Source organism: Anolis carolinensis, chromosome 1, assembly GCF_035594765.1.
Source record: "Anolis carolinensis isolate JA03-04 chromosome 1, rAnoCar3.1.pri, whole genome shotgun sequence".
Classification (NCBI taxonomy): Eukaryota; Metazoa; Chordata; class Lepidosauria; order Squamata; family Dactyloidae; genus Anolis; species Anolis carolinensis.
Genome location: NC_085841.1, coordinates 61707742 through 61729634, shown reverse-complemented (window position 1 = coordinate 61729634; position 21893 = coordinate 61707742). Strand labels below are relative to the sequence as shown.

At 41.2% G+C, this 21893-nt stretch overlaps 1 protein-coding gene across 2 annotated transcripts in view; it reads right to left on the bottom strand.

The window, feature by feature from the left end:
- The window catches only part of pcnx2 (pecanex 2), a 148525-nt gene extending 133753 nt beyond the window's left edge, over positions 1–14772 (bottom strand). The window contains exons 1-5 of one of the 2 annotated variants that reach the window (XM_062975467.1): positions 14402–14772; positions 12443–12642; positions 4584–4701; positions 2614–2650; positions 542–1819 (exon numbers count right to left, since the gene is read on the bottom strand). In XM_062975467.1, coding sequence (XP_062831537.1) covers positions 542–1819; positions 2614–2650; positions 4584–4701; positions 12443–12642; positions 14402–14554 — 1786 coding nt within the window. In that variant the 5' untranslated portion in view covers positions 14555–14772. The remainder of the gene's footprint in view (positions 1–541; positions 1820–2613; positions 2651–4583; positions 4702–12442; positions 12643–14401) is intronic. The other variant, XM_008124217.3, reaches the window with a different exon arrangement.
- Between the last annotated feature and the right edge of the window lie 7121 nt (positions 14773–21893).

Here is a 21893-nt window from a genome sequence, read left to right as displayed (position 1 = left end):
GTGTTGTTCTTTATTTACTGTCCTGATTTTAGAGTTTTAAAAATACTGGTAGTCAAAACTCAGCAACCCAGTGATTCTGGCCATGAAAGCTTTCGACAACACATAGAATATTTTGATATATCAAAGGAAGCTTAGAAAAAAACAACAGATTTTGTGTTGTGCAGGGGCAGAATAACCAATAAAGCACTAGCGAAGTACTGAGAGTGGATACTAACACATCACATAATACAATGCTGTATCAGATTAGCAAATCAAATATACATGTCTCAGTGACATTAGGAGCAACCCCAGGATGCTGATATACCTCTAATGTTACAACCAATCAAAGAACAGTAAGTTACATTGTTAAAATAATAGTTTTTTTAAAAAATACTGGCTTAGCTCCTTCCTTATAGCATGCAACAACATTTATGCATAAAATTTCTCCATAGAAAAATAATATTGTATTTCATGCATTTTGGCTTGTCAGCTATTCTTTACTGATTTAAGTTAATTCTTTACATGCCAAAGAATCTAATAATTTTTAAGCCATGAAGCATACCTCCAGCCGCACCCTTGTCTTTTGTGTTCTCTCCTTTTGAATCAGAAGTTGTTGCCTTTGAAGTATTGATAGATTCCAGCAGTGAGACAAATTCCAAGAAATTGGATTCATTTGGTATCTGTCCTTCTTTAGCTTCCAAGTCAGATTTAGAGGTTGGCAAAAGTTTCTCTTTATCACTCACTGTCTCTGAGGAATTTTTACTTAAAAAAACATCAGTTCCACTGTCCACACTGAGCACACGAGCATGTCTCTTTTCATGAGTCCCTTTATATGAGGGTACATCCAAATTCAGCTGTCTTTCCTTTGAATGTGAACTTGTGATGTTGATATTTTCAGAAGCATTTTCTGGAGAAGTATTTACTTCTTTAGGACTGTGTGCTAGGCTGTCACTATATTCTTTTGCAACATTGTCTTGTTCACCTGATTCATAACCAGAACACTGGTTGGATGATGCATCTACATTTAAATTGTCTGGCGTTCTTAAACTTTCACTTATTTCTTGATAAGCATGGCCACCATTATCATCGGATAATTCAAAAGTAATGACAGGGATTTTCATTTGTTCGCTGCTATGCTGATTTGCTGTAACAAAACCAGATTCTGGATCTGAGCTGGATTTTTCAGTGCCTGTTGCTTTCAGGTGGTGTGAACCTTCTAAATCTGTAGCTGAGTTCTGGGTGCTACTCATAGTGATAACTATTTTAATGGGTTCATGTAGAGTCACCGAATCTCCGGGGAGAGAATTGTCCACAAGAGCCAAAGCTACTTCACTTTCTGAATTATCAAGGTGTCCTTTCATACCATCAACATAAGAAGAGCTTCGCACAGGTCCATCACTTCTCTTGGCTGCAACAGTACTGCATGGTAAGCAACTAGTAGTAACACTGTCTTGAGCCGATGTGCTCAGTAGTTTCTCTCTCATGAAACATTTTGGGTTGCTTAAATGCTCTGAAATGATGACTGAATTATCACAGCTCCAAGGCTCAAAAGAAATGCCAGTTTTTAAAATGTCATACTGAGACAGGGAAAGATTTGGCAATTTTTTAACCATGCCTTTATCAAGAGATATATCCTCCACTACACCACAGGGCTGTACTTTCTCCTCTTTTTCACTTGTTGCACTATTGATAAATGTCTCCATTGCATTTGGCTTAGCCACTATTGCTGATGTAGTAGAGTTTGACATAAGTGCCATAGAAGCAGACAAAATGTCTGCTTTTACACAAGGTGAGGTAGATGAAACTGGTGGGACAGACTGGTCTTCCAACACCAATACACCTGATAAGGAGAGAAGCAAAGGCAGAATTATGCCATATGACCACATTTCACCAATATACTTCTTCTGGAAAAAAAAAAAAGAACGTCAAAGGAAACTAGTGTGAAGAGTACCACAGTTAAGCACTTAAAAATTGTATGACTTTAAATACTTTCTTAAGAATCAATATCCAAAAAGATTGTTAAAGCAGATCAAAAGGAAACCATATTATATTTGAATCTTTATTTTTTATCATGTAATTAAAAGTGAAAAGAAAGGAATGTGCTCTCTCACAATTTCAAAGATTCTATGAAAAGGTTCAAAGCAGGGTTGTTGTTGTTTTTAAGAAAAATGAAGGCAGACTATCAAGACCAGAAATAATACTAAGACTATTATGCATGGCAAAACTTGTGCATATTTTAAAATAATGATGTTTAAAATCATAAGAGGACATACTCAATATTATATTATATAAAAAATAATGATATAAGTATATTTACCATATTTTTTTTACTCATCTTTTTATTTTATGATGCTTTACAAACATTATATGTGTAATACCTAACTAACTTTACTCAGTTTGAAGTGTAACTAATTTCAAAGTTAATTCTATAGTTTAAGGGAGTGTGCATGCTAATAAATAATGGAAGAGGTATATCAGGCACGCAACAGCAATCAAATATCAAATGGATCCAGTGTTATTTGTTCTGTGCCTCATACTGTCTTTATGAAGTTGAAGTTTCACAATGAATAAAAATATTATTTTGAAAGGTTGTTTTTTACACAGTTTAATAGCAATAACATATCTCAAAAGTACCTTTCAAATCTTCAATAGTTTCTTGTGCAGGCAACTCCTAAAATGAAACACATACACAATATAATTCAAGTCCTCTTTAAATGTGCCCTATTTAAATTAAAATACTATACAACAAGAAAGGACAGTAAGAACAACCAATATCCCACAAAAGAATCAATTAAACATTTACAATGGCTGAATATAATGATTTCATCCAATGTACACTAGTAGAGAAAATACTAAAAAGCAGATATAATCAGGAAACAAAAGGAAGATAAGTTCCACATGCTAATTGATGATCAATTGTTTATTCTGTTAAAAAGCTTTCTACAATAATAAACTGTTGACCAACAATTAGCACATTGTTTTTTCCTTTTGTTTCTAGGATCTAATGCTTGACCAATATGCATGCAGTGAAAGACTGTGATACTACTTTTTTATTCACAATAAATAAATAAATAAATTGTATGTGTATGTATGTATATGTATGTATGTATGTCTACACACACACACACACTGTATACATATATATTCATTCCAGGTGTCAGATGGATGTACACATGGCATTTCCTTAGCTGATTGAAAATTTGAATATTGACATCAAATGAGGTCAAATTAATGAGATCCAGGATATCACTTTGACTTCCTAGCTCAATGAAAAACATTATGGAACCTTTCGGTTTAAATATATAAGTGTCTGGGACAAAAAAATGATCCTAGTGGCAAAATGTCATAAATTTGTATCTCTTTTAAGAAAAAGTACAGTACATGAACACTGGCGGGAATTCATGGATAGTGTTTAGACCTGTTCAGGTTACAAGGCCACAAAATCCCTGTATTTTAGATCTGGTTCTATGCAAATTCAAAAGCAAAATGTACATCTAGAGAATTGCAATGTTCCATTTTGGTGCATGAGCTAAAATGACAAAATGCTACCTGTGCTCCAAATAAATGCAACGGCTTGCCTAGTAAGCCTATGAACTTATTTGTTTCTGCATTTGCAAGTATCTCTGATGTGAAACCACCAAAACTGTCCCATTCCGTCTGTGATTGAGATTTGTAGAACTGTAAGTGAGAGGAAACTGGGTGCAGGGGTCGGACAAAGGGAAAATATGGCTCTTTAGAAGTTGTTAGGCTGCTATCCTTCACCACTCACTACAATGGCTAGGGCTAATGGGAGTTGTAGTCCAACAGCATTTGGAGGGCCAAACACTTCTTCATTCCATTCCTAACAGAGCTCCATCTTATCACAGAACTGAAAGCTTGAAAGAAAGGACTTGGTCAAAGATATTAAGTCTTCCAACTGTTCTACCTCTCTGGTTGTTGCTATTGTTAAAGGCCATTTAGAATATTATCCCACTATGTTTTCACATGGATCTCTAAGTAAGGGGTAGACAACCAGAGCCAGTCCAACAATGAGGTGAGTTAAGCGGTCGCTTCGGGCGCCAAACATACGGGGGCACAGTTGAAACTGCTCTTTCTGTTGATTTGTTGTAAAACATGTTTTGGTGCTTAATTTGTAAAATCTTAATGTAATTTGATGTTTAATAGGCTTTTCCTTAATCCCTCCTTATTATCCAACATTTTCGCTTATCCAACGCTTTTATTTTTCAGTGATTGTTTGGGGGGGGGGGTCAAAATTCTGTTCGCCTACACTTGAAAAATATCTAGGGCCGGCTCTGTAGACAACCTAAGTGTTATTACATAGAACAGGTGTAACAGAAAAAGAAAACAGTTCCACCTTTCTAGCTTTCTCATCATGTGTGGCAAACATGGTGTTTGCAAGACACCAAAGAGTTCTAAATTTCCCTGCCACTGGTCTGACTCCTTTGTGGTCACAGGAACAATATAATGTAAAGCATATGGACATTACATTTTTACTAACAGGAGACTACAGAAAGCAGCTAAGTTAAGAATAAACCCTGTAATATATGTAGTTTTAACCGTGGCAATGGAGAAAGTAAATAGAAATAAAGAAAAGATTTACAAACCAGTACTCCTGAAGAATGATGGGAAAGTATAGCCTGCACTTTTATACTGCTGTGTATGGTAGGTGTCGAACCATTACGCTTTATTTCTTCAACTGCACCACTGTCCCCTACATTATTGCTATTTAAAACAATAAAAACAAAAATTAGTTTATTTCTAACAATGGAAGGACAAAAAAAGGTTTCCAAAGAAAGCTGGACTAAAGTCCAAAAAAGGTTTTTTCCCTTTTTCAGTGACAATTTGAAAGAGTAGATCATTTTCCTCTAGGTCTGGAGTGGGTAGACTTGGGGTGTAAATCAGAATCAGCTACCTGTTGCACCAATAACTACACACCGTATGTACAAATACAAATTTGCACCTAGACAGTAGTCAGAGATTCCAACACAACACTCCCAAAGTGGCCAATTGAGCTCCGTAAAAATCTGATCAACTAAATTAAAATTCCCATTTTATAGGTAAATAAACAACACTGGTGTCAAATGGTAAATGACAAGACTAGTCACCCAAGTGTTTGTTTGTTTGTTTTTTGTTCAAGACTAAAGTATAATAAAATTCTTGTACCCCTGGAATCAGTACTCATGGTTTTATCTACATGCATGTAACAAAATATGTCTTCTCTATTAATTTTCTAGCTCCAGGTGATTCTATGGTTCCACCAGAAGTTATCACAGACTCTTGTTGGGGAACCTTGCCATTTCCTAGCAGTAATAATTTATTTCACTAGGATTTGCTATTATCCATGGTTTTCTGTTTCCATAGTAAGCTCAGGAACATATTCCACATAGATAACAGAGTTGCAATGTGCTTGCTAGTACATTGAAACCACCACTAAATATTGATCTACCTGCTGCCCACTTCTGTTCTACATGATTAAGACATGTCATCCAGCCAACAAATGTTCTCTTTCAGATTTTCCCTAAAGAACAAAAACTATAATAATAATAATAATAATAATAATAATAATAATAATAATAATAACGAAAAGCTAATCTTCACATGACATGGATTGACTACAAAAAGGCCTTTGACTCACTCCCACACAGCTGGATCATCAATTGCCTGGACGACATCAGGATTAGTAAAAATGTTGGCACCTTTATTGAAAACATGATGGAGCACTGGAAACAGAACTGTTTGTTGGAAATGAAAGCTATGGACTTGTCAACATCAGGAGAGGAATTTTTCAGGAAGACTCATTGTCCCCTCTGCTTTTCATTATTGCCATGATCCCTCTGTCAACAATCTTACAAAAAACAAATCTCGGCTATCAAACATCTAAGAAATCTCACAAAATTTCGCATCTGATGTACATGGATGACCTGAAGCTGTATGGGAAAACGGAAACTGAAATCCAGTCTCTGACTAACACTGTCCGAATTTTTAGCAGTGATATCAGCATGAAATTTGGCTTAGACAAATGTTCGACAGTGGCATTGAAGAAGGGAAAAATCATTGAAAGTGAGGGCATAAATATGCCTAATGGCCAAACAATAAAGTGTCACCAGCCAGAGGCCTATAAATATCTGGGCATATTACAGCTGGACAACATCAAGCATGAACATGTGAAGACTGTGGTCAGTAAAGAATACACACAAAGGGTCAGAAACATTCTCAAAAGCAAGCTCAATGAAGGCAACACCATCAAAGCCATAAACACCTGGGCCATACCTGTCATAAGATATACTGCTGGCATCATAAACTGGACACAGATGGAACTGGACAATTTGGACAGAAAAACAAGAAAACTCATGACCATTCATCATTCACTGCACCCTCGCAGTGATGTTGACCGGCTATATCTGCCTAGAAGATCAGGAGGCAGAGGACTCTTACAAGTAAAACAACCAGTCAAAGAAGAAGAACATGCCCCAGCAGAATATGTAAAGCAAAGTGAAGAACCTGCTTTGATTGAAGTCAAAAATCAGAAACTCCTCAAAGCACAGCAGACAAAAAACCAGTACAAGAAAACCACACTACAAACTAGAGCTGACAGCTGGCACAACAAAACATTGCATGGAAAGTTCCTTGACAAAATTGAAGGAAAAGCTGCCCAGGAGCAAGCCATCAGAACAAATGCAATTAAGGCCAAGATCGAAAAATCAGCTGATGACCCAAAATGCAGACTGTGCAAGGAAACCGACGAAACCATTGATCATCTCCTCAGCTGCTGTAAGAAAATTGCACAGACAGACTACAAACAGAGGCACAACTAAGTGGCCCAAATGATTCATTGGAACTTATGCCTCAAGTACCACCTCCCAGCAGCAAAGAACTGGTGGGATCACAAACCTGCAAAAGTATTGGAAAATGAACATGCAAAGATACTGTGGGACTTCCGAATCCAGACTGACAAAGTTCTGGAACACAACACACCAGACATCACAGTTGTGGAAAAGAAAAAGGTTTGGATCATTGATGTTGCCATCCCAGGGGACAGTCGCATTGACGAAAAACAACAGGAAAAACTCAGCCGCTATCAGGACCTCAAGACTGAATTTCAAAGACTCTGGCAGAAACCAGTGCAGGTGGTCCCGGTGGTGATGGGCACATTGGGTGCTGTGCCAAAAGATCTCAGCCGGCATTTGAAAACAATAGACACTGACAAAATTACGATCTGCCAACTGCAAAAGGCCACCCTACTGGGATCTGCACGCATCATCCGAAAATACATCACACAGTCCTAGACACTTGGGAAGTGTTCGACTTGTGATTTTGTGATACGAAATCCAGCATATCTAACTTGTTTGCTGTGTCATACAATAAAATAATAATAATAATAAACTTTATTTATATCCCAACACCATCTCCCAGAGGGACTCCGGGTGGCTCACAAAACACTCAAGGCATGGCACAAAATACAACAAGTGTGAAACAAAACATAGGCAATAAACAGTCAATACAACATCATAAATTCACAGTACCCCCTGGTAAAAACAGTAAAATACAGCTATTGCTGTAGATAAAATAGCAATATTCAACTTTAGAATTGTAAAATGCTTCAAAAAGAGTCTAACAGTCCTCTTATTATTATAAGAGAATCTAAACATGATCAAAGGCTTGTCGGAAAAGCCAGGTCTTTAATTGTGTGCAGAAGGTTTGGAGGGTAGGAGCTAGCCTGATCTCCCTCAGGGGGGCATTCCAGAGCCGGGGGCCACCACCGAGAAGGCCCTCTCTCTCATCTCCATCAACTGCACTTGAGACAGAGGTGAGACTGAGAGAAGGGCATCCCTAGTAGATCTTAAAGCCTGTGCTGGTTCATAGAAAGAGATGTGATCTCAAAGATAGGTTGAACCCAAAGTGTAAAGGGCTTTATAGGTAATAACCTGCACTTTGAATTTTTAAAATAACTTTGGCTTTAATGAACAGGCAATTTCGGGAAACATTTTCTCCCTTGCTTATTCATGCTTCATACAGAACAGAGAGGCGATTGTAATGGCCATAAAACAATTCAAACGCCATATTAAGGCATCCTTACTTACTTAGGCGATCCCTCATAGTTCGAGGACGATTGTCTTCTATCTCTGGTGTCTTGGGGTGGGTTCTTAGGTGGCTGAAGAGACCTATTCTTGATCTGCATGTTCTCCCACTGTGAGGACATCGGTTTCCAGGTGGAAGCCGGTCCCGGTCAGGGTTGGCTTGATGGGCCTTCCTCTTGGCACGTTTCTCCCTTAATGCCTCCATTCTTGCCTCTTCGAACTCCGCAGAACTGCTGGTCACAGAGAGCGCTCAAGGGCCAGGGCTTCCCAGTTCTCAGTGTCTATGCCACAGTTTTTAAGGTTGGCTTTAAGCCCATCTTTAAATCTCTTTTCCTGCCCACCAACATTACGTTTCCCATTCTTGAGTTCTGAGTAGAGTAGTTGCTTTGGGAGACGGTGATCGGGCATTCGGACATTGTGGCCAGTCCAGCGGAGTTGGTGGCATAGGAGCATCGCTTCAATGCTGGTGGTCTTTGCTTCTTCCAGCATGCTGACATTTGTCCACCTGTCTTCCCAAGAAAGTTGCAGGATTTTTCTGAGGCAACGCTGATAGAAGCGCTCCAGGAGTTGAGTGTGATGTCTGTAGATCATCCACGTGTCGCAGGCGTAGAGCAGGGTTGGGAGGACAATGGCTTTATAAACAAGCACCTTGGTATCTCTACGGATGTCCCGATCCTCAAACATTCTCTGCTTCATTCGGAAAAATGTTGCACTCGCAGAGCTCAGGCAGTGTTGTATTTCAGTGTCGATGTTGACTTTTGTGGAGAGGTGGCTGCCAAGGTAGCAGAAATGGTCAACGTTTTCGAATGTGACCATTGTAAAGGGATTAGCTGGTGCCTGTTGGAAGAGCACTTTGGTTTTCTCGATGTTCAATGAGAGGCCGAGCTTCTCGTATGCTTCTGCAAAGGTGCTTAGAGTGGCTCGTAGGTCTTCTTCTGAGTATGCACAGACTACGTTGTCATCGGCATATTGGAGTTCTATAACAGATGTTGTGGTGACCTTGGTTTTGGCTTTCAGTCTGCTGAAGTTAAATAGCTTGCCATCTGTCCAATGGATGATTTTCACTCCGGTGGGAAGCTTCCCATCAACAAGGTGAAGTATCATAGTGATGAAGATGGAAAATAAGGTAGGGGCAGTAACACATCCCTGCTTGAAACCTGATTCTACCTTAAATGGGTCACTTTGGGTGCCGTTTCTGTCTAATACTGTTGCCATCACGTCATCATGGAGGAGCCGAAGGATGTTCACAAATTTGTCAGGGCACACGATGTTTTGGAGGATGGTCCAGAGAGCGCTGCGATTCACTGTGTCGAATGCCTTTGCAAGGTCAATGAATGCCATGTACAGAGGTTGGTTTTGTTCCCTGCATTTTTCTTGGAGCTGTCGTGCAGTGAAGATCATGTCCACTGTTCCTCTGGAGGGGCGGAAGCCGTTCTGGGATTCTGGGAGGGTGTCTTCTGAGACAGGAAGAAGGCGGTTTGTAAGGATTCTTGCAAGGATTTCCCAGCGGAGGTTAGAAGGGAGATACCGCGATAGTTCCCGCAGTCTGTTTTATCCCCTTTCTTGAAAAGGGTGATGATGGTGGCATCCTTGAAGTCTGCTGGGATTTTCTCGGTCACCCACACCTTTTCAATGAGCTGGTGGAGTTGTTGTATCAGCTCAGGTCCACCCTCTTTGAAGATTTCAGCAGGGATCCCATCAGGTCCACTGGCTTTGTTTTTTGTTTTTTTGTTTTTTTGGCTGATGGCATTGTTGACTTCTTCCAAACTAGGCAGTGCCACAAGCTCATCCCTGGTTTGTTGTTGCGGGATTTGTGAGAGAACCTCTTCGGCCACATTGGAGCTGCGATTCAGCAATTGATGTTTTGTCCTTCAGAAGTTTGGTTCCATCCGATGGGCGTAGAGGCTGTATGTCATGGTTTCTTGGCCCGTAGATTATCTTTGTGGCTTTGAAAAATCCCTGAGCATCATGGGTGTCTGCAAAGTGTTGGATTTCTTCAGCCTTCTTTTTCCACCAGATGTTCTTGAGTTCTCTGGTCCTCTCTGCCATGTTTGGAAGGCTTTCCTTTTGTTATCTATTAACTGTTGGATCTCTTTGTCGTTATCGTCAAACCAGTCTTAATGTTTCTTAGTTTGGTATCCAATGGTTTCTTCGCAGGCTGTGATGATAGAGGTCTTCAGTTTGTTCCAATGTTCCTCAGCATTTTCGGGGTGTTCTGTGGGTAGATGATCCTTGAGTGGTGTTTGGAGAAGGGCTCGTTTGGAGGGCCCCTGAAGGGCTTGGGTGTTCATTTTGCGCCTTGTTTTTCTTCCTTGGAGTCTGCATTTGGGGACGATCTTGATAGCCATCGTGGATCAGATTAACCTGTGGTCCGTCCAGCAGTCATCGGCACCTGTCATGGCTCTTGTGAGAAGCACATCACGGCGGTCTCTGGCACGTGTAATTAGTCCAAGAGGTGCCAATGCTTTGACCGGGGGTGCTTCCATGATGTCTTGAGCTTGTTTTTCTGGCAGAAGAGCGTGCTGGTGATGACAAGGTTGTACTCTCCGCATTTGGTGAGAAGCAAGATACCATTCGAGTTGCTGTTTCCGACCCCGTCTTTTCCTATGATCCCTGGCCACATGTTGGAGTCCCATCCAACTCTTGCATTAAAGTCCCCCAAGAGGATGATTTTGTCCTCCTTAGGTATCTCCGATAGGACGGTGTCCAGCTGACAATAAAAATTTTCCTTGATGTCTTTGTCAGCATCTAGAGTTGGTGCATAGGCACATATGGTGGTTGCTTGTTGGGTTTTGGCAAGGTTAATTCAGAGGGTTGCGAGTTGTTCGTTAATGCTAGTGGGTGCTTCAGTCAGGTGCTTCACCAGACCATTTCTGATAGCAAAGCCAGCTCCGTGTATTCTTCGCTCTTCTTCAGGCAGTCCCTTCCAGAAGGTGTAGCCTCCTTTTTCTTCCTTCAGCTGTCCCTCTCCTGCTCTCCGGGTCTCCTGAAGCGCTGCTATGTCGATCTTAAAGCGTTCCAGCTCCCTTGCAATGATAGCAGTCCTGCGTTCGGGGCATTCGCTGTCAGTGTTATCCAACAGTGTCCGTACGTTCCATGTTCCAAAGTTCATTTCTCTTTTTTGGCCGCAGAGTGGTGACCCCAGTCAGGGATAAGAGAGGCAGACTATGTTTAGGGCACCTTTTCTAGCCCCTTCCCAGTGTGGGGTGAGCAGAGCGGATCCTAAAAAGGGCTGCTCAGTCATGGATACAGCTGCCGAACTACTCAACTGCCTCGGACCTTGAGGTAGAGCGACTGAATCCATATCCACTGCCCATGTGCCAGTCTATGACTAGGGGCTTCCAGATATCACAGTCCTGCCCCCGTCACCACTCGCTGATTGCCATGGGACTTTTGTTGGTTTGTTTTTATTTTTCTTGGAAGACGCCTGTGAATGATTTTTTTTAATGTGTGGAGGTCGGTGCACGGCCGGTCAACACACAGTCTTCACAGAGTGAGGTCCCAGCAGTGGTGTGATTACACAATGACAGTGGCTTCTCAGTCTGTTGCAGCCTTCTTCCACCTTCACAACCGTTGTAACATGTACCATGTTATCCTCCACCTGCTCCGCCGTTGAGGTCTTAGGGTCTTTGGATTGTTCTTGGTCTGGGAATGCCCTCAGGTTCATTGGAACACGCAAGCCCCCTCACCAAGGTAAGGTGACAATCCATCGAGGGGGCATCCACTCCACCACACTCCCTATATCAGTACTTTTTCTTTTCGCTCATTGTCCCTAACTAGCCATTACTGGCACTGATTAAAAAACAAGATGCTTCCAAAAATGCACCTGATTTGAAATCATGTATCCCTAAAATCATGAACCACCTTTGAATGAAACCCTTACCCTCTGAAAAGATGGGGCACAGAGCTTACAATGATTATTGTTAGATGCCTCTGCCAGTGCACAAACAACCATTAAGCCTCAGTCATTTGCAAGATGGTGACCCTGCAACATAAGGTCTTGTTATATATTCTCCATTTGAAGGGTCATTTTTTAGATTTGTTTCTGACTCAAAATTGTTAGTAAAACTTGATAACTTATTAAACAGTTGGTAACTGTGTAATTGTAATATGTTGCCATGGTGTAATATACTGCTTTGAAATTGAGTCCATCACTTTGAAATATCCTGTATGTATGGATAAGGTCTAGGTCTATACTCAGGCTGTTTGGCACCACCAACCATGTTTGACATAGAATAGAATTATCTGTACAGCTTTCACATGATTACAGTTTCTCCTTAAGCAACATATATGCAAAATCTTCCTTGTATTAATGACCACTTTAGAAACCAGATGAGATGGCATTGGGAAGGATCTTAGGCATCAAAGCCAAGGGGGAGACTTACCCAAGGTTAATGTGCCGAATTGCATTATCCCTTTTAGCTTCTTTATTTTGCTTTCCTTCATGCCAAGAAACTTTTTGTTGAATCACATCGCCTCTATCAAACATAAGATGCAGACGATAATTGACTACTTTGATTACTGTGAACAAGAATGTCACAGAACTACAGTAAACAAAAGCTGTGATGGTGCTGGGAGGGAATGCCTGGAATTAAGAATAATAAACAGTTAACACAATTGATCTATAAACTTACCATAACAAAATGTCAACAGTTCAAGGTGTGGCAAATTTAATTTGCATCAAGACTGAACTTTACTGAGAACCCTGATACTTTATCCTAATAATTAACAATTGTAATAATATGAATATTTATACAGTGCTTGACACATATTATCATGGTAAATCTTACAACAACTCTAAGAAATGTTTTATGTTGTCATGATGGAGGAATAACACTGACCAAAAGGACTTTCTGAGCTTCTGGTGAGGAATATGAAACATGGAAAAGAAAGCCCCCCCCCCCCACCCCCAAGAGCATTAGGCCACCGAATTTCACATTTGTTTTACTTATGTATATATTCTTCAAATGAAGAAGCCTCCATTTTTTTAGCCAAACCCCATTCTTCCATCCAAAAAAGGTGCTCAAAGAAGCTAACACTAATAAAACACACTAAACACTACACAGAATTAAGCTCAACACAATTCAGGTACCTAACCAGTTAGACACAAACTTCTGACACACCAGTTCCAGTGACAGACCAGCTATCATCCCAAAGGCCTGCTTAAGTAAGAACAAAAAAACCTTCTCCTACTTGTGATGGAATAGTAAACCTAGCTGGCAATTCCAGAATTTGCACATGCAAAGGTCAACATATACAAGGGCTGTCAATATATGGTCAGCGTCCAAAGGCTTGCTTATGCAGCTGTTATATTCACACCAGTACAGAACATCACTATTTGTGTCAGGAGCACAGGTCTAAAAATGAAAACACATATGGGATTTTAGCCTTGACGAAGCAAACAAGGCAAACAGGATTTTGTCTGTGGCAAAGTTCTACAAGAATAACAAAATATGTAAAAATGTTCCAGAAGCTTTCTCTCCTGATGTTTCGGCCATATCTATGGCAGGCATCGTCAGAGATTGTGAGATCTGTTGGAAACTAGGCAAGTGGGGTTTATATATCTGTGGAATGTCCAGGGTGGGAGAAAGAACTCTTGTCTGTTGGAGGTATGTGTGAATGTTGCAACAGGAAACAATCAGGGCCAGCTAACACCTCCCAACGAATGATTTCCCTCAGGCAGGAAGCAACCAGGCTTTGAAGCTGTAAAGCTATTCAATGCTAATCAAGCTGGCAAATTGCAACATTTACACTTGCCTCAAGCAGACCAGAGTTCTTTCTCCAATCCTGAGCATTCCACAGATATATAAACCTCAATTGACTAGTTTCCAACAGAACTCACAAACCTCAGATGATGCTTGCCATAGATGTGGGTGAAACGTCTGGAGAGAATGCTTCTAGAACAGTGGTTCTCAACCTTGGGTCCCCAGATGTTTTTGGCCTTCAGCTCCCGAGTCCAAACAGCTGGTAAACTGGCTGGGATTTCTGGGAGTTGTAGGCCCAGGTTGAGAACCACTGTTCTAGCACATGGCGATACAGCCTGTAAAACTCACAGCAACCCAGTGATTCCAGCCATGAAAGCCTTCGACAACACATTGAAAATTAAAGGCCTTGCGAAACTACAACTCCCAGGACACCACAGCATAGAGCAGTGGCAGTGAGTGTGGTGTCAGGCCGCATTTATTCTGCAGCATAAATATTTGACCTGGGCAAGCTGCTCTTGCCAGTGGGTCAGGGGAGAGGCCTTGGGGTCTGGGTCTCTCTTTCTCCCCCCCCCCCCCCTTCACAGGAGCCCAGGCCCTCGCCCCCCCCCCCCCTACACTGTCTCTCCCAGGCCCTCTCACCAGATGCAAGGCCATGGGCAGCAGGAGCAGGATCAACCACAGATAGAGGTGGCAGCTGTTGTTGAATTTGCTTTGCTCTGGGTCGTGGTACCAGCCACCGGTCAGCGCCGCCCAGACTCCCTGCCGGAGCAGCTGCAGGCCTTGGGACACCATCGTCCGCCTTCGCCCTTCACTCTCCGCACAGCTTCTCCTTCCTTCCGCCGGGCTCCGCGCCGGACGCCTGGTCCTCCTCCATGCCGGATGATGCTAGCGAGAAGGATATTCCCATCATGCCCCGCGGCGCCCCCAGGATGTACACCAACTGCGGAGGCATCGACGGAGCGCGAGGAAGGAGGGAGAGGGGGAAGAGCAGCCCTGAAGAGAAGCCCCGCCCCTCTCCATGCAGCGGCTGGGCGCGAGGCAGGGGGCACGCGCACGGGGCGCCTAGCAACCAGAACTTTGAATTTGGGCGAGGGGGAGGGGAGATACCCGAAGCCCGTTGCCCTTCTGAACAAACGGTTCTGGGAACTGTAGTCCAAAGGAGCGCGCTTTCGAGGCTCTGGCTACCTACGTGAGGCACGCGACTGCTTCCTTCCGTGTTTGTTGTTCTGTGGAATGAATGCAGTTCGACGCCATTTTACCTGCTATGACTGAATGCTATGGAATGACAGGAGTTGGTAATTTTACAAGCTCCAGAGCCTTCTCTGCCAAATTACAACATAGCATTCAAAAACATTTTAATTTGTTTTTCATTAATTGTTTTTCATTAATTCTATTTTAAACTTATTTATATGTGTGAGGCATTGAATGGTTGCCATATGTAAGCCGCCTTGAGTCCCCTTTGGAGTGGAGAGAGGCGGGGTATAAATGGAGTAAATAATAAATAAATAAGGAATTCCACACAAGAAACAATCAGGGCCAGCTAACACCTCCCAACAAAGGATCCCTCCAGGCAGAAAGCAGCCAGGCTTTGAAGCTGCAGGGCATCTAATGCTAATCAAGATGGACAACATTTACACTTTCCTCAAGTAGACAAGAGTTCTTTTTCTCACCTTGGACATTTGACAGATTTATAAACCCCACTTGCCTGAGAGGGACGTGGGTTTAAAAAGAAATTTTCAAAGATACTTGTAATGGCTATAAGTCCCATATGTTTTGATTGACCTAAGTTGCAAAAGGCCTATGTTTGAGGAAGGTCTGCGCTTGAGAGAAAATGCTGATGTTTGGGAAAAGAGTTGTTCCAGAGAAAAGAAGTTACTTTCAAATAATAACAATACATCAAGTCAGAACCGGTTCCCATATGATTTCAAGCATATACTTGTAACAAGTCAGGGTCAATAACATGAAAGCACCATTGTCTAAAGAATTACATGTTGTTACAACATAGAAAACCAATGGGATTGCATGATGGTTAAGATGCTTGTGACGTAGACAACATTAGACAAATGGGGTAAATGATTTTTGTAAGCCAATACAATATGCTTGATAACTTCTGTGAGGTGATAAAAACCTTGCAACCATTTTGGAAATTTGGACAAATCCTTTGATTGCATGTATGCATGTTTTTGTCTCATTGCTATGGCCACACAATAAATAGTTCTTTTGCAGTTTGAAGATCCAACTTTTGTGGTGTTTTTCCTCGCCCTCTTCATAGAAAAGGGGCCTCCTGCTTTTCACTTTGGATTAAGAGGAGTATTTTTACATCTTTTACGTCCTTGCCCCTTCAGCCTAGTTTCCAACAGACCTCACAACCTCGGAGGATGCCTGCCATAGAAGTGGATGAAACGTCAGGAGAGAATATTTCTGGAACATGGACATACAGCCTGGAATACTCGCAGCAACCTATTCTCTTGTTTTTAATGATTAGTAAATGGGGCAGTTTGGAAAGTGGGCTTTCTAGGCTGTTTTGTGGGATACTGGTTTTGAGCATTGCACTCCATGGTCTGTCACAAAAGTTCTGAGGATGATTGTTTTACACAAGGAGCCTATTTTGATGGGGATTGCAGGAAAAGAGATTCCACTATTCGGTAGAGAGATATGCTGCTGCCTCGAAGTGCACTAGAGTCTTCTCTGAAGGTTTTGAAGCAGAGGCTGGATGGCCATCTTTCGGGGTTGCTTTGATTGTGTGTTCCTGATTGTCAGAATGAGATTCGGCTGAATGGTCATAGTGGTCTCTTCCAATTCTATGAGTCTGTATAATTCTATCATCATTCCTATGTAGTCTTTCAGGACTGGAAATTTTGGTAAACTTGTGTATTTGGAAAGTGTGCATTCCGACGCCTCTGTGGGAAAAACAACAACATGCCTGAGACTGTTCCTACTCCAGTCAATGGCTCTCAGACAAAGGAAATGCCAGGTCTTTGTGTAAGGCTGAGCTGAGGAAAATGTACATTTATAGGCTTTAGGCTAATATATTTGATAATCTTGCCCTTCTCAAATTTGAAATGTATCTTTCTGCCTCTCCGTATCACCTTTGTACACATTTTTCTATTCCCTTGATGCTTTAGACTAGATTCTACTAAAACACATCATCCACTGGATAACCTCTCCCTCTCCCTTTCCCCCCCTCTCTCTAACTACCTAAACCATAATCCCTTCCCTTGTACCAGATTCCCTATCCCGTCACCTGTGTGTTATCCCTTGTCCCTGAGCGCATTGCCTCAGAATGCTGCCTGGATGGTGCCTGCTGACCCCATGGACTCCTCTTGTGTAACTCTTTTCCTTTAAAGGCAGCCCGACTTCTGCTTGTATGGATCCCCAAGGCTGCTCCTTGAGCCCCAGTCCATATGTTATCCCAAAAACCCCATATGGGGAGGCCTCCGCTCGTACGGGTCCCCCTACTCTCTATGGACCTCTTATGTGTAAATCTCACATTAGCTATATTTCTTTATATGATTGTATGTATTAATGTATAAAACATGAAGCAGGGTGACCCCGTTGTGAACTCTGACCAGCAGTTCTGAGATCTGGGTGCCTCAAGTTGCCTCAGATCATCATTTTGACAAAGGACTTCCATGAATCCAACATAGAGAACAATAGACTATTCGCTTTTTCTCCCCAAGCTTTGGAGGGTCAGAAACCAGACCACTTGGGAAGAAGAGAAACCCTTGGACATGTTAATCATTCTTCATAAAGGACTTTTCCTCTCTGCAGGGAGCAGGGAATATTGCAGCCTTCCCCACAATGACATTTCCCCTTCCCAGAAACTAGGATCATCTGATCCCATCAAGATATCTGGATTGCTGCTAGTTCACAATGGAAGTGATGCTGGCTGTGTCAGACCCACTCAAGGGAAAATGTTGTTTCAAATCTTCATGTAAATAGACAGGTCAGGCTGGATAGCTTCCAGCTATCACCAGACCCTTTGGCCAAAAGGGCCAACCATAATCCTGTCATCATGTCAAATATTCCTCTTTGTCTTACTGTAGCTGCGCCTCCACTCTCACCATTGGCCAGCAGGGAGGCAGCATCACAGGTGAGGCTCAAGCACTCATTGGATGAGGCGTGCAAGCCCTCCAGCCGCTCCCCACAGGAATTTCAAATGAGAAAAGTGTATAAAAGTGCATGTTTGCTGTGTTATGTATCTCAGCCTATTTTGGCGAATTATCGTAGGCTGGCATCACTTTCAGCTGAAATTAAATAAAATACCTCGGTGGCTTTTGCTTCAACTTGGTGAGATCTATTCTCGAATTATTGGCTTCTTTTTCTCACCAGGCTTAACCTGCAGCTGCTTGGATCTCACTATCCACTGCTGCTCTAAATTGCTTGAAAACAATCTGAATACTCAGAAGCAACTTCTGGTTCCTTTCAGAGCATGTAGCTTTTGTAGACATGCCCTCAATCTCAAAGGCACTGCAGCATCACTTTACATAAAGATCCAGATTAACTCAGGATGCATCTACACTGTAGAATTAATGCAGATTGACACCACCTTAACTGTCATGGCTCAATGCTATGGAATCAAGAGAGTCATAGCTTTGGAAGTTTGAAAAACTTTGGAACTTTGAAAAATTGCTGGTGCCTAAGCAAACTACAGCTCCCAGGAGTCCATAGCATTGAGCCATGACTGTTTAAGTAGTGTCAAACTACACTCACAAATGCACCAATAGTCCTTGAAAGCAAGCTTTATTAGCATACTTTGCACTGCATCAACTTCTTCATTCGTTTAGTTGTTTTCGACTCTTTGTGACCTCATGGACCAGTCTACACCAGAGCTCCCTGTCGGCCATCGCCTCTCCCAGTTCCTTCAAGTTCAAGCCAGTCACTTCAAGGATACCGTCCATCCATCTTGCCCTTGGTCGGCCTCTCTTCCTTTTTCCTTCCATTTTCCCCAACATCATGATATTTTCCAAGCTTTCCTGTCTTTTCATGCTGGCCAAAATACTTCAACTTTGCCTCCAATATCCTTCCCTCCAGTGAGCAGCCGGGCATTATTTCCTGGAGGATGGACTGGTTGGATCTTCTTGTGGTCCAAGGCACTGCATCCACTAGGGGGAGCAAAAGGAGACTTTTCTGTTTGTCATAACAATTTGTTCACTGCTTCTCCAATGTACATGTATTGCTAATACTCATAATACTCACACATTCAGTTTATAAATTATATCCCTGGCACTTGTTTTATTTTAATTTTTGTGTTTGGAAATACTGAATTATGGTTTTCTGAGGATACTTTCTTCTTCCACCTTGTTTGCTCTCTAACAATTGTCTTCTTTAGCTTTGCAGCCGTTGCTTTTTCCCCCACACAAGCCTCACTATTTTTCCAGTTAGGTATGTACCTAGATCTCAGGGCAATTACTTGGATCTCACATGTTTATTCATTTATTTGAAGTGTTATTAATGTGCTTATCAGCCAATGAAAAGAGGCTTTGGTGTGGTTTACAAAGAACATTAATAACACCTTCACTACCCTAAGTGTAATACACTGCTCATTCCAGTGGCTGCCAACCTATTGTGTTATTATTACAGGATAATGTTTAGGAAATTTTGCACATTCAAAGTTTGTAATGTGTGCTTTAATTTTCTTGATTCCCTCTTGGTTCTTGATTCATCGTTTTCCAGGGATTTTTCTAGTGTGATTTATAACTTGAGTTCTTCTGTTAAGTGCTCTTGCTTATAGAATCATAGAATCCTAGAGCTGGAAGAGATCACAAGGGTCATCCAGTCCAACCCCTGCCATGCAGAAAAACACAATCAAACACCCCCAATAGATGACCATCTTTAGCAAAAAGCATCCATGTCTCTACTGAAAATATTACTGAAATTATGTGATCTTAGCTAACTCTTCACCCATTAAATAAAGAGTGCTCACTGTGCCTGCCATTTATGAGTTCTTATACTGAAGATATTTTTAAATGTTGTCTTTTGAGAAAAGAACATCTAGTATATGAAGACAGCATTTGACATCCTTAATAGTGACACTATGGTTTTATGTGATCACTTCTTATTAAATGAAGCAATGTGTACACTCTTGCAGATGCCTACCAACACTTGCTTGCTAAGACCTTAACTATTGATCCGTTATAAATTGCATTTTTTGTGTTCATTTGGAATAACTACATTTTAACTCGTTACAGAACAGTTGAAATATGTATGAATGGTTTTTCAAATTTTTCTTCTTTCTTGACGTTTCCATCACCGTCTTAATTTTATTCAACACCTCCCCCCGCCCTCCCCCAAATTGTACCCCAGGATATTACCACCCTCCTGAATAATTCCGATATCCCCAAGGGGGCAATATTGTCCACTGTGGGAAGCACTGGTCAAGGGGGGGGGAGAAGAACAACCCATTTAGCAAGCCTTATAAATACGGATTTATTTTCAGTAAATATTTTATTTATATACCTATTTTATATATTTATATGCCATGGCCACAAGTGGGGTAGGTTCAAGATACCATGATCATTCATTCTACTCCCCTTCTTGGTCATTCCCTGGCCTCTTTTTTCTCCTGTACACTTTTTAAAGTGTCTGCTTGATGAAGAATGGAGTGAAGCTTTGAAAGCTTGTGCTTTTTATTTTGTGCTTTTTAGTTGGCTCAATAAATGTATTACTGTTCTATAGATTTTTGATTTTGTTGTATTCTGCTGCTTGGACAGTATAGCTATCCATGAATAAGCACTGCAGTTGCATCTCTCTCTCTCTCCCCCCCCTCTCTCTCTCTCCCTTTCTCTCTCTCTCTCTGCAACAACCAAATAAAATAACTAATGACAATCTAGGAAGAAAGAAATATACTGTATTGGATAATCCAGGTGCTGAGGAACGAAGTTTCACTATTTTGCATAACATTGGCCTAAACCAGTGGATCTCAACCTGTGGGCCATGGCCCAGCACGGAGTCACGAAAACAAAAATCTGGTCTGTGAACCTTCTTCCTCTTTATTTTATTTTATTTTATTTGCGCTCCTTTTCTCAGAGCTGACCATTGCATTGGATAGACCACATCAGCTCTAGATTATTAAGTATAGTTTTCTGTGGGTGAGCTAGGTGGCAACTACTGGATGGCATATGCTCTATATCAGAAACTGATGTGGTCTATCCCATGCAATTTTCTGAATCAGCACCCCAAATAACCGAACAGAATCTAAAGTTGACAAAAAAACTGATTTGTAACCCCTTTGGTACTAATGTTGGATAGTAGTCCCTGGTCAAAGTGGGCCTTGGTCAAAAAAAAAGGTTGGGAACCACTGACCTAAACTGTAATTACACACGCTGTTTAATGTTGCATAATTCCCACTCATGTTAGTGAAATGAAATGTAAGCTATGAATACAAGCCCGCTTATATAGTCTATAGCCTCTAGCCCAGGGGTCCTCAAAAAAATTTTTTTAATAGTTTTTATTGAAGTTTTCAAAAGGATAAATACAACACAAAACACAGGATTGGGTGGGTGTGAGGGAGTAGAAAGAGGGGGTGGTGAGGAGACTTATGGTATAATATAATTTAAAAAAAAGAAGAAAAAAGCAAAAAGAAGAAAAAAAAAAGGTAGGAAGAAAAGGGCAAAAGAGGATCTGGTTGTACGGGCAAGTCCAATCAGAATTAAGAGAGATGCAAAACGCAACGAGGAGACGCAACAGCAACAAAAAACAAAAAAAATAAAAATAAAAATTAAAGGAATAAAAAAGAAGAAGGGATTAAAAACAAAAGAAGACTTCCGCATCGCATTGTAAAGGCTTGGGATTTGCTTAGTCCATCTTCTCTTGTAGTCTTTATTCGATTCTTCTGTTCTTTTGAGGATTCTTCTCTTCTCAATGTTTGTGGTAGGATGTTTCAATATTTTATTATCTATTTATTTATACATATAAATGTATATGTATATATATATATATTTGTCTATTTATTTTGTTTATTTGTTTATTGTCTATTTATTTGTTTTTAAATAATATGGAAATTTAGATTACCATCAGGTTCGGCCCAAGGTCGGACCTGTTCCTTGTGCCACAATTAAATATGAGGTCGGGAATCATTTTTATTGGTTAGGTTCTCTTTTTTCTTCCCTCTTTTTATTTGTTTTAATTT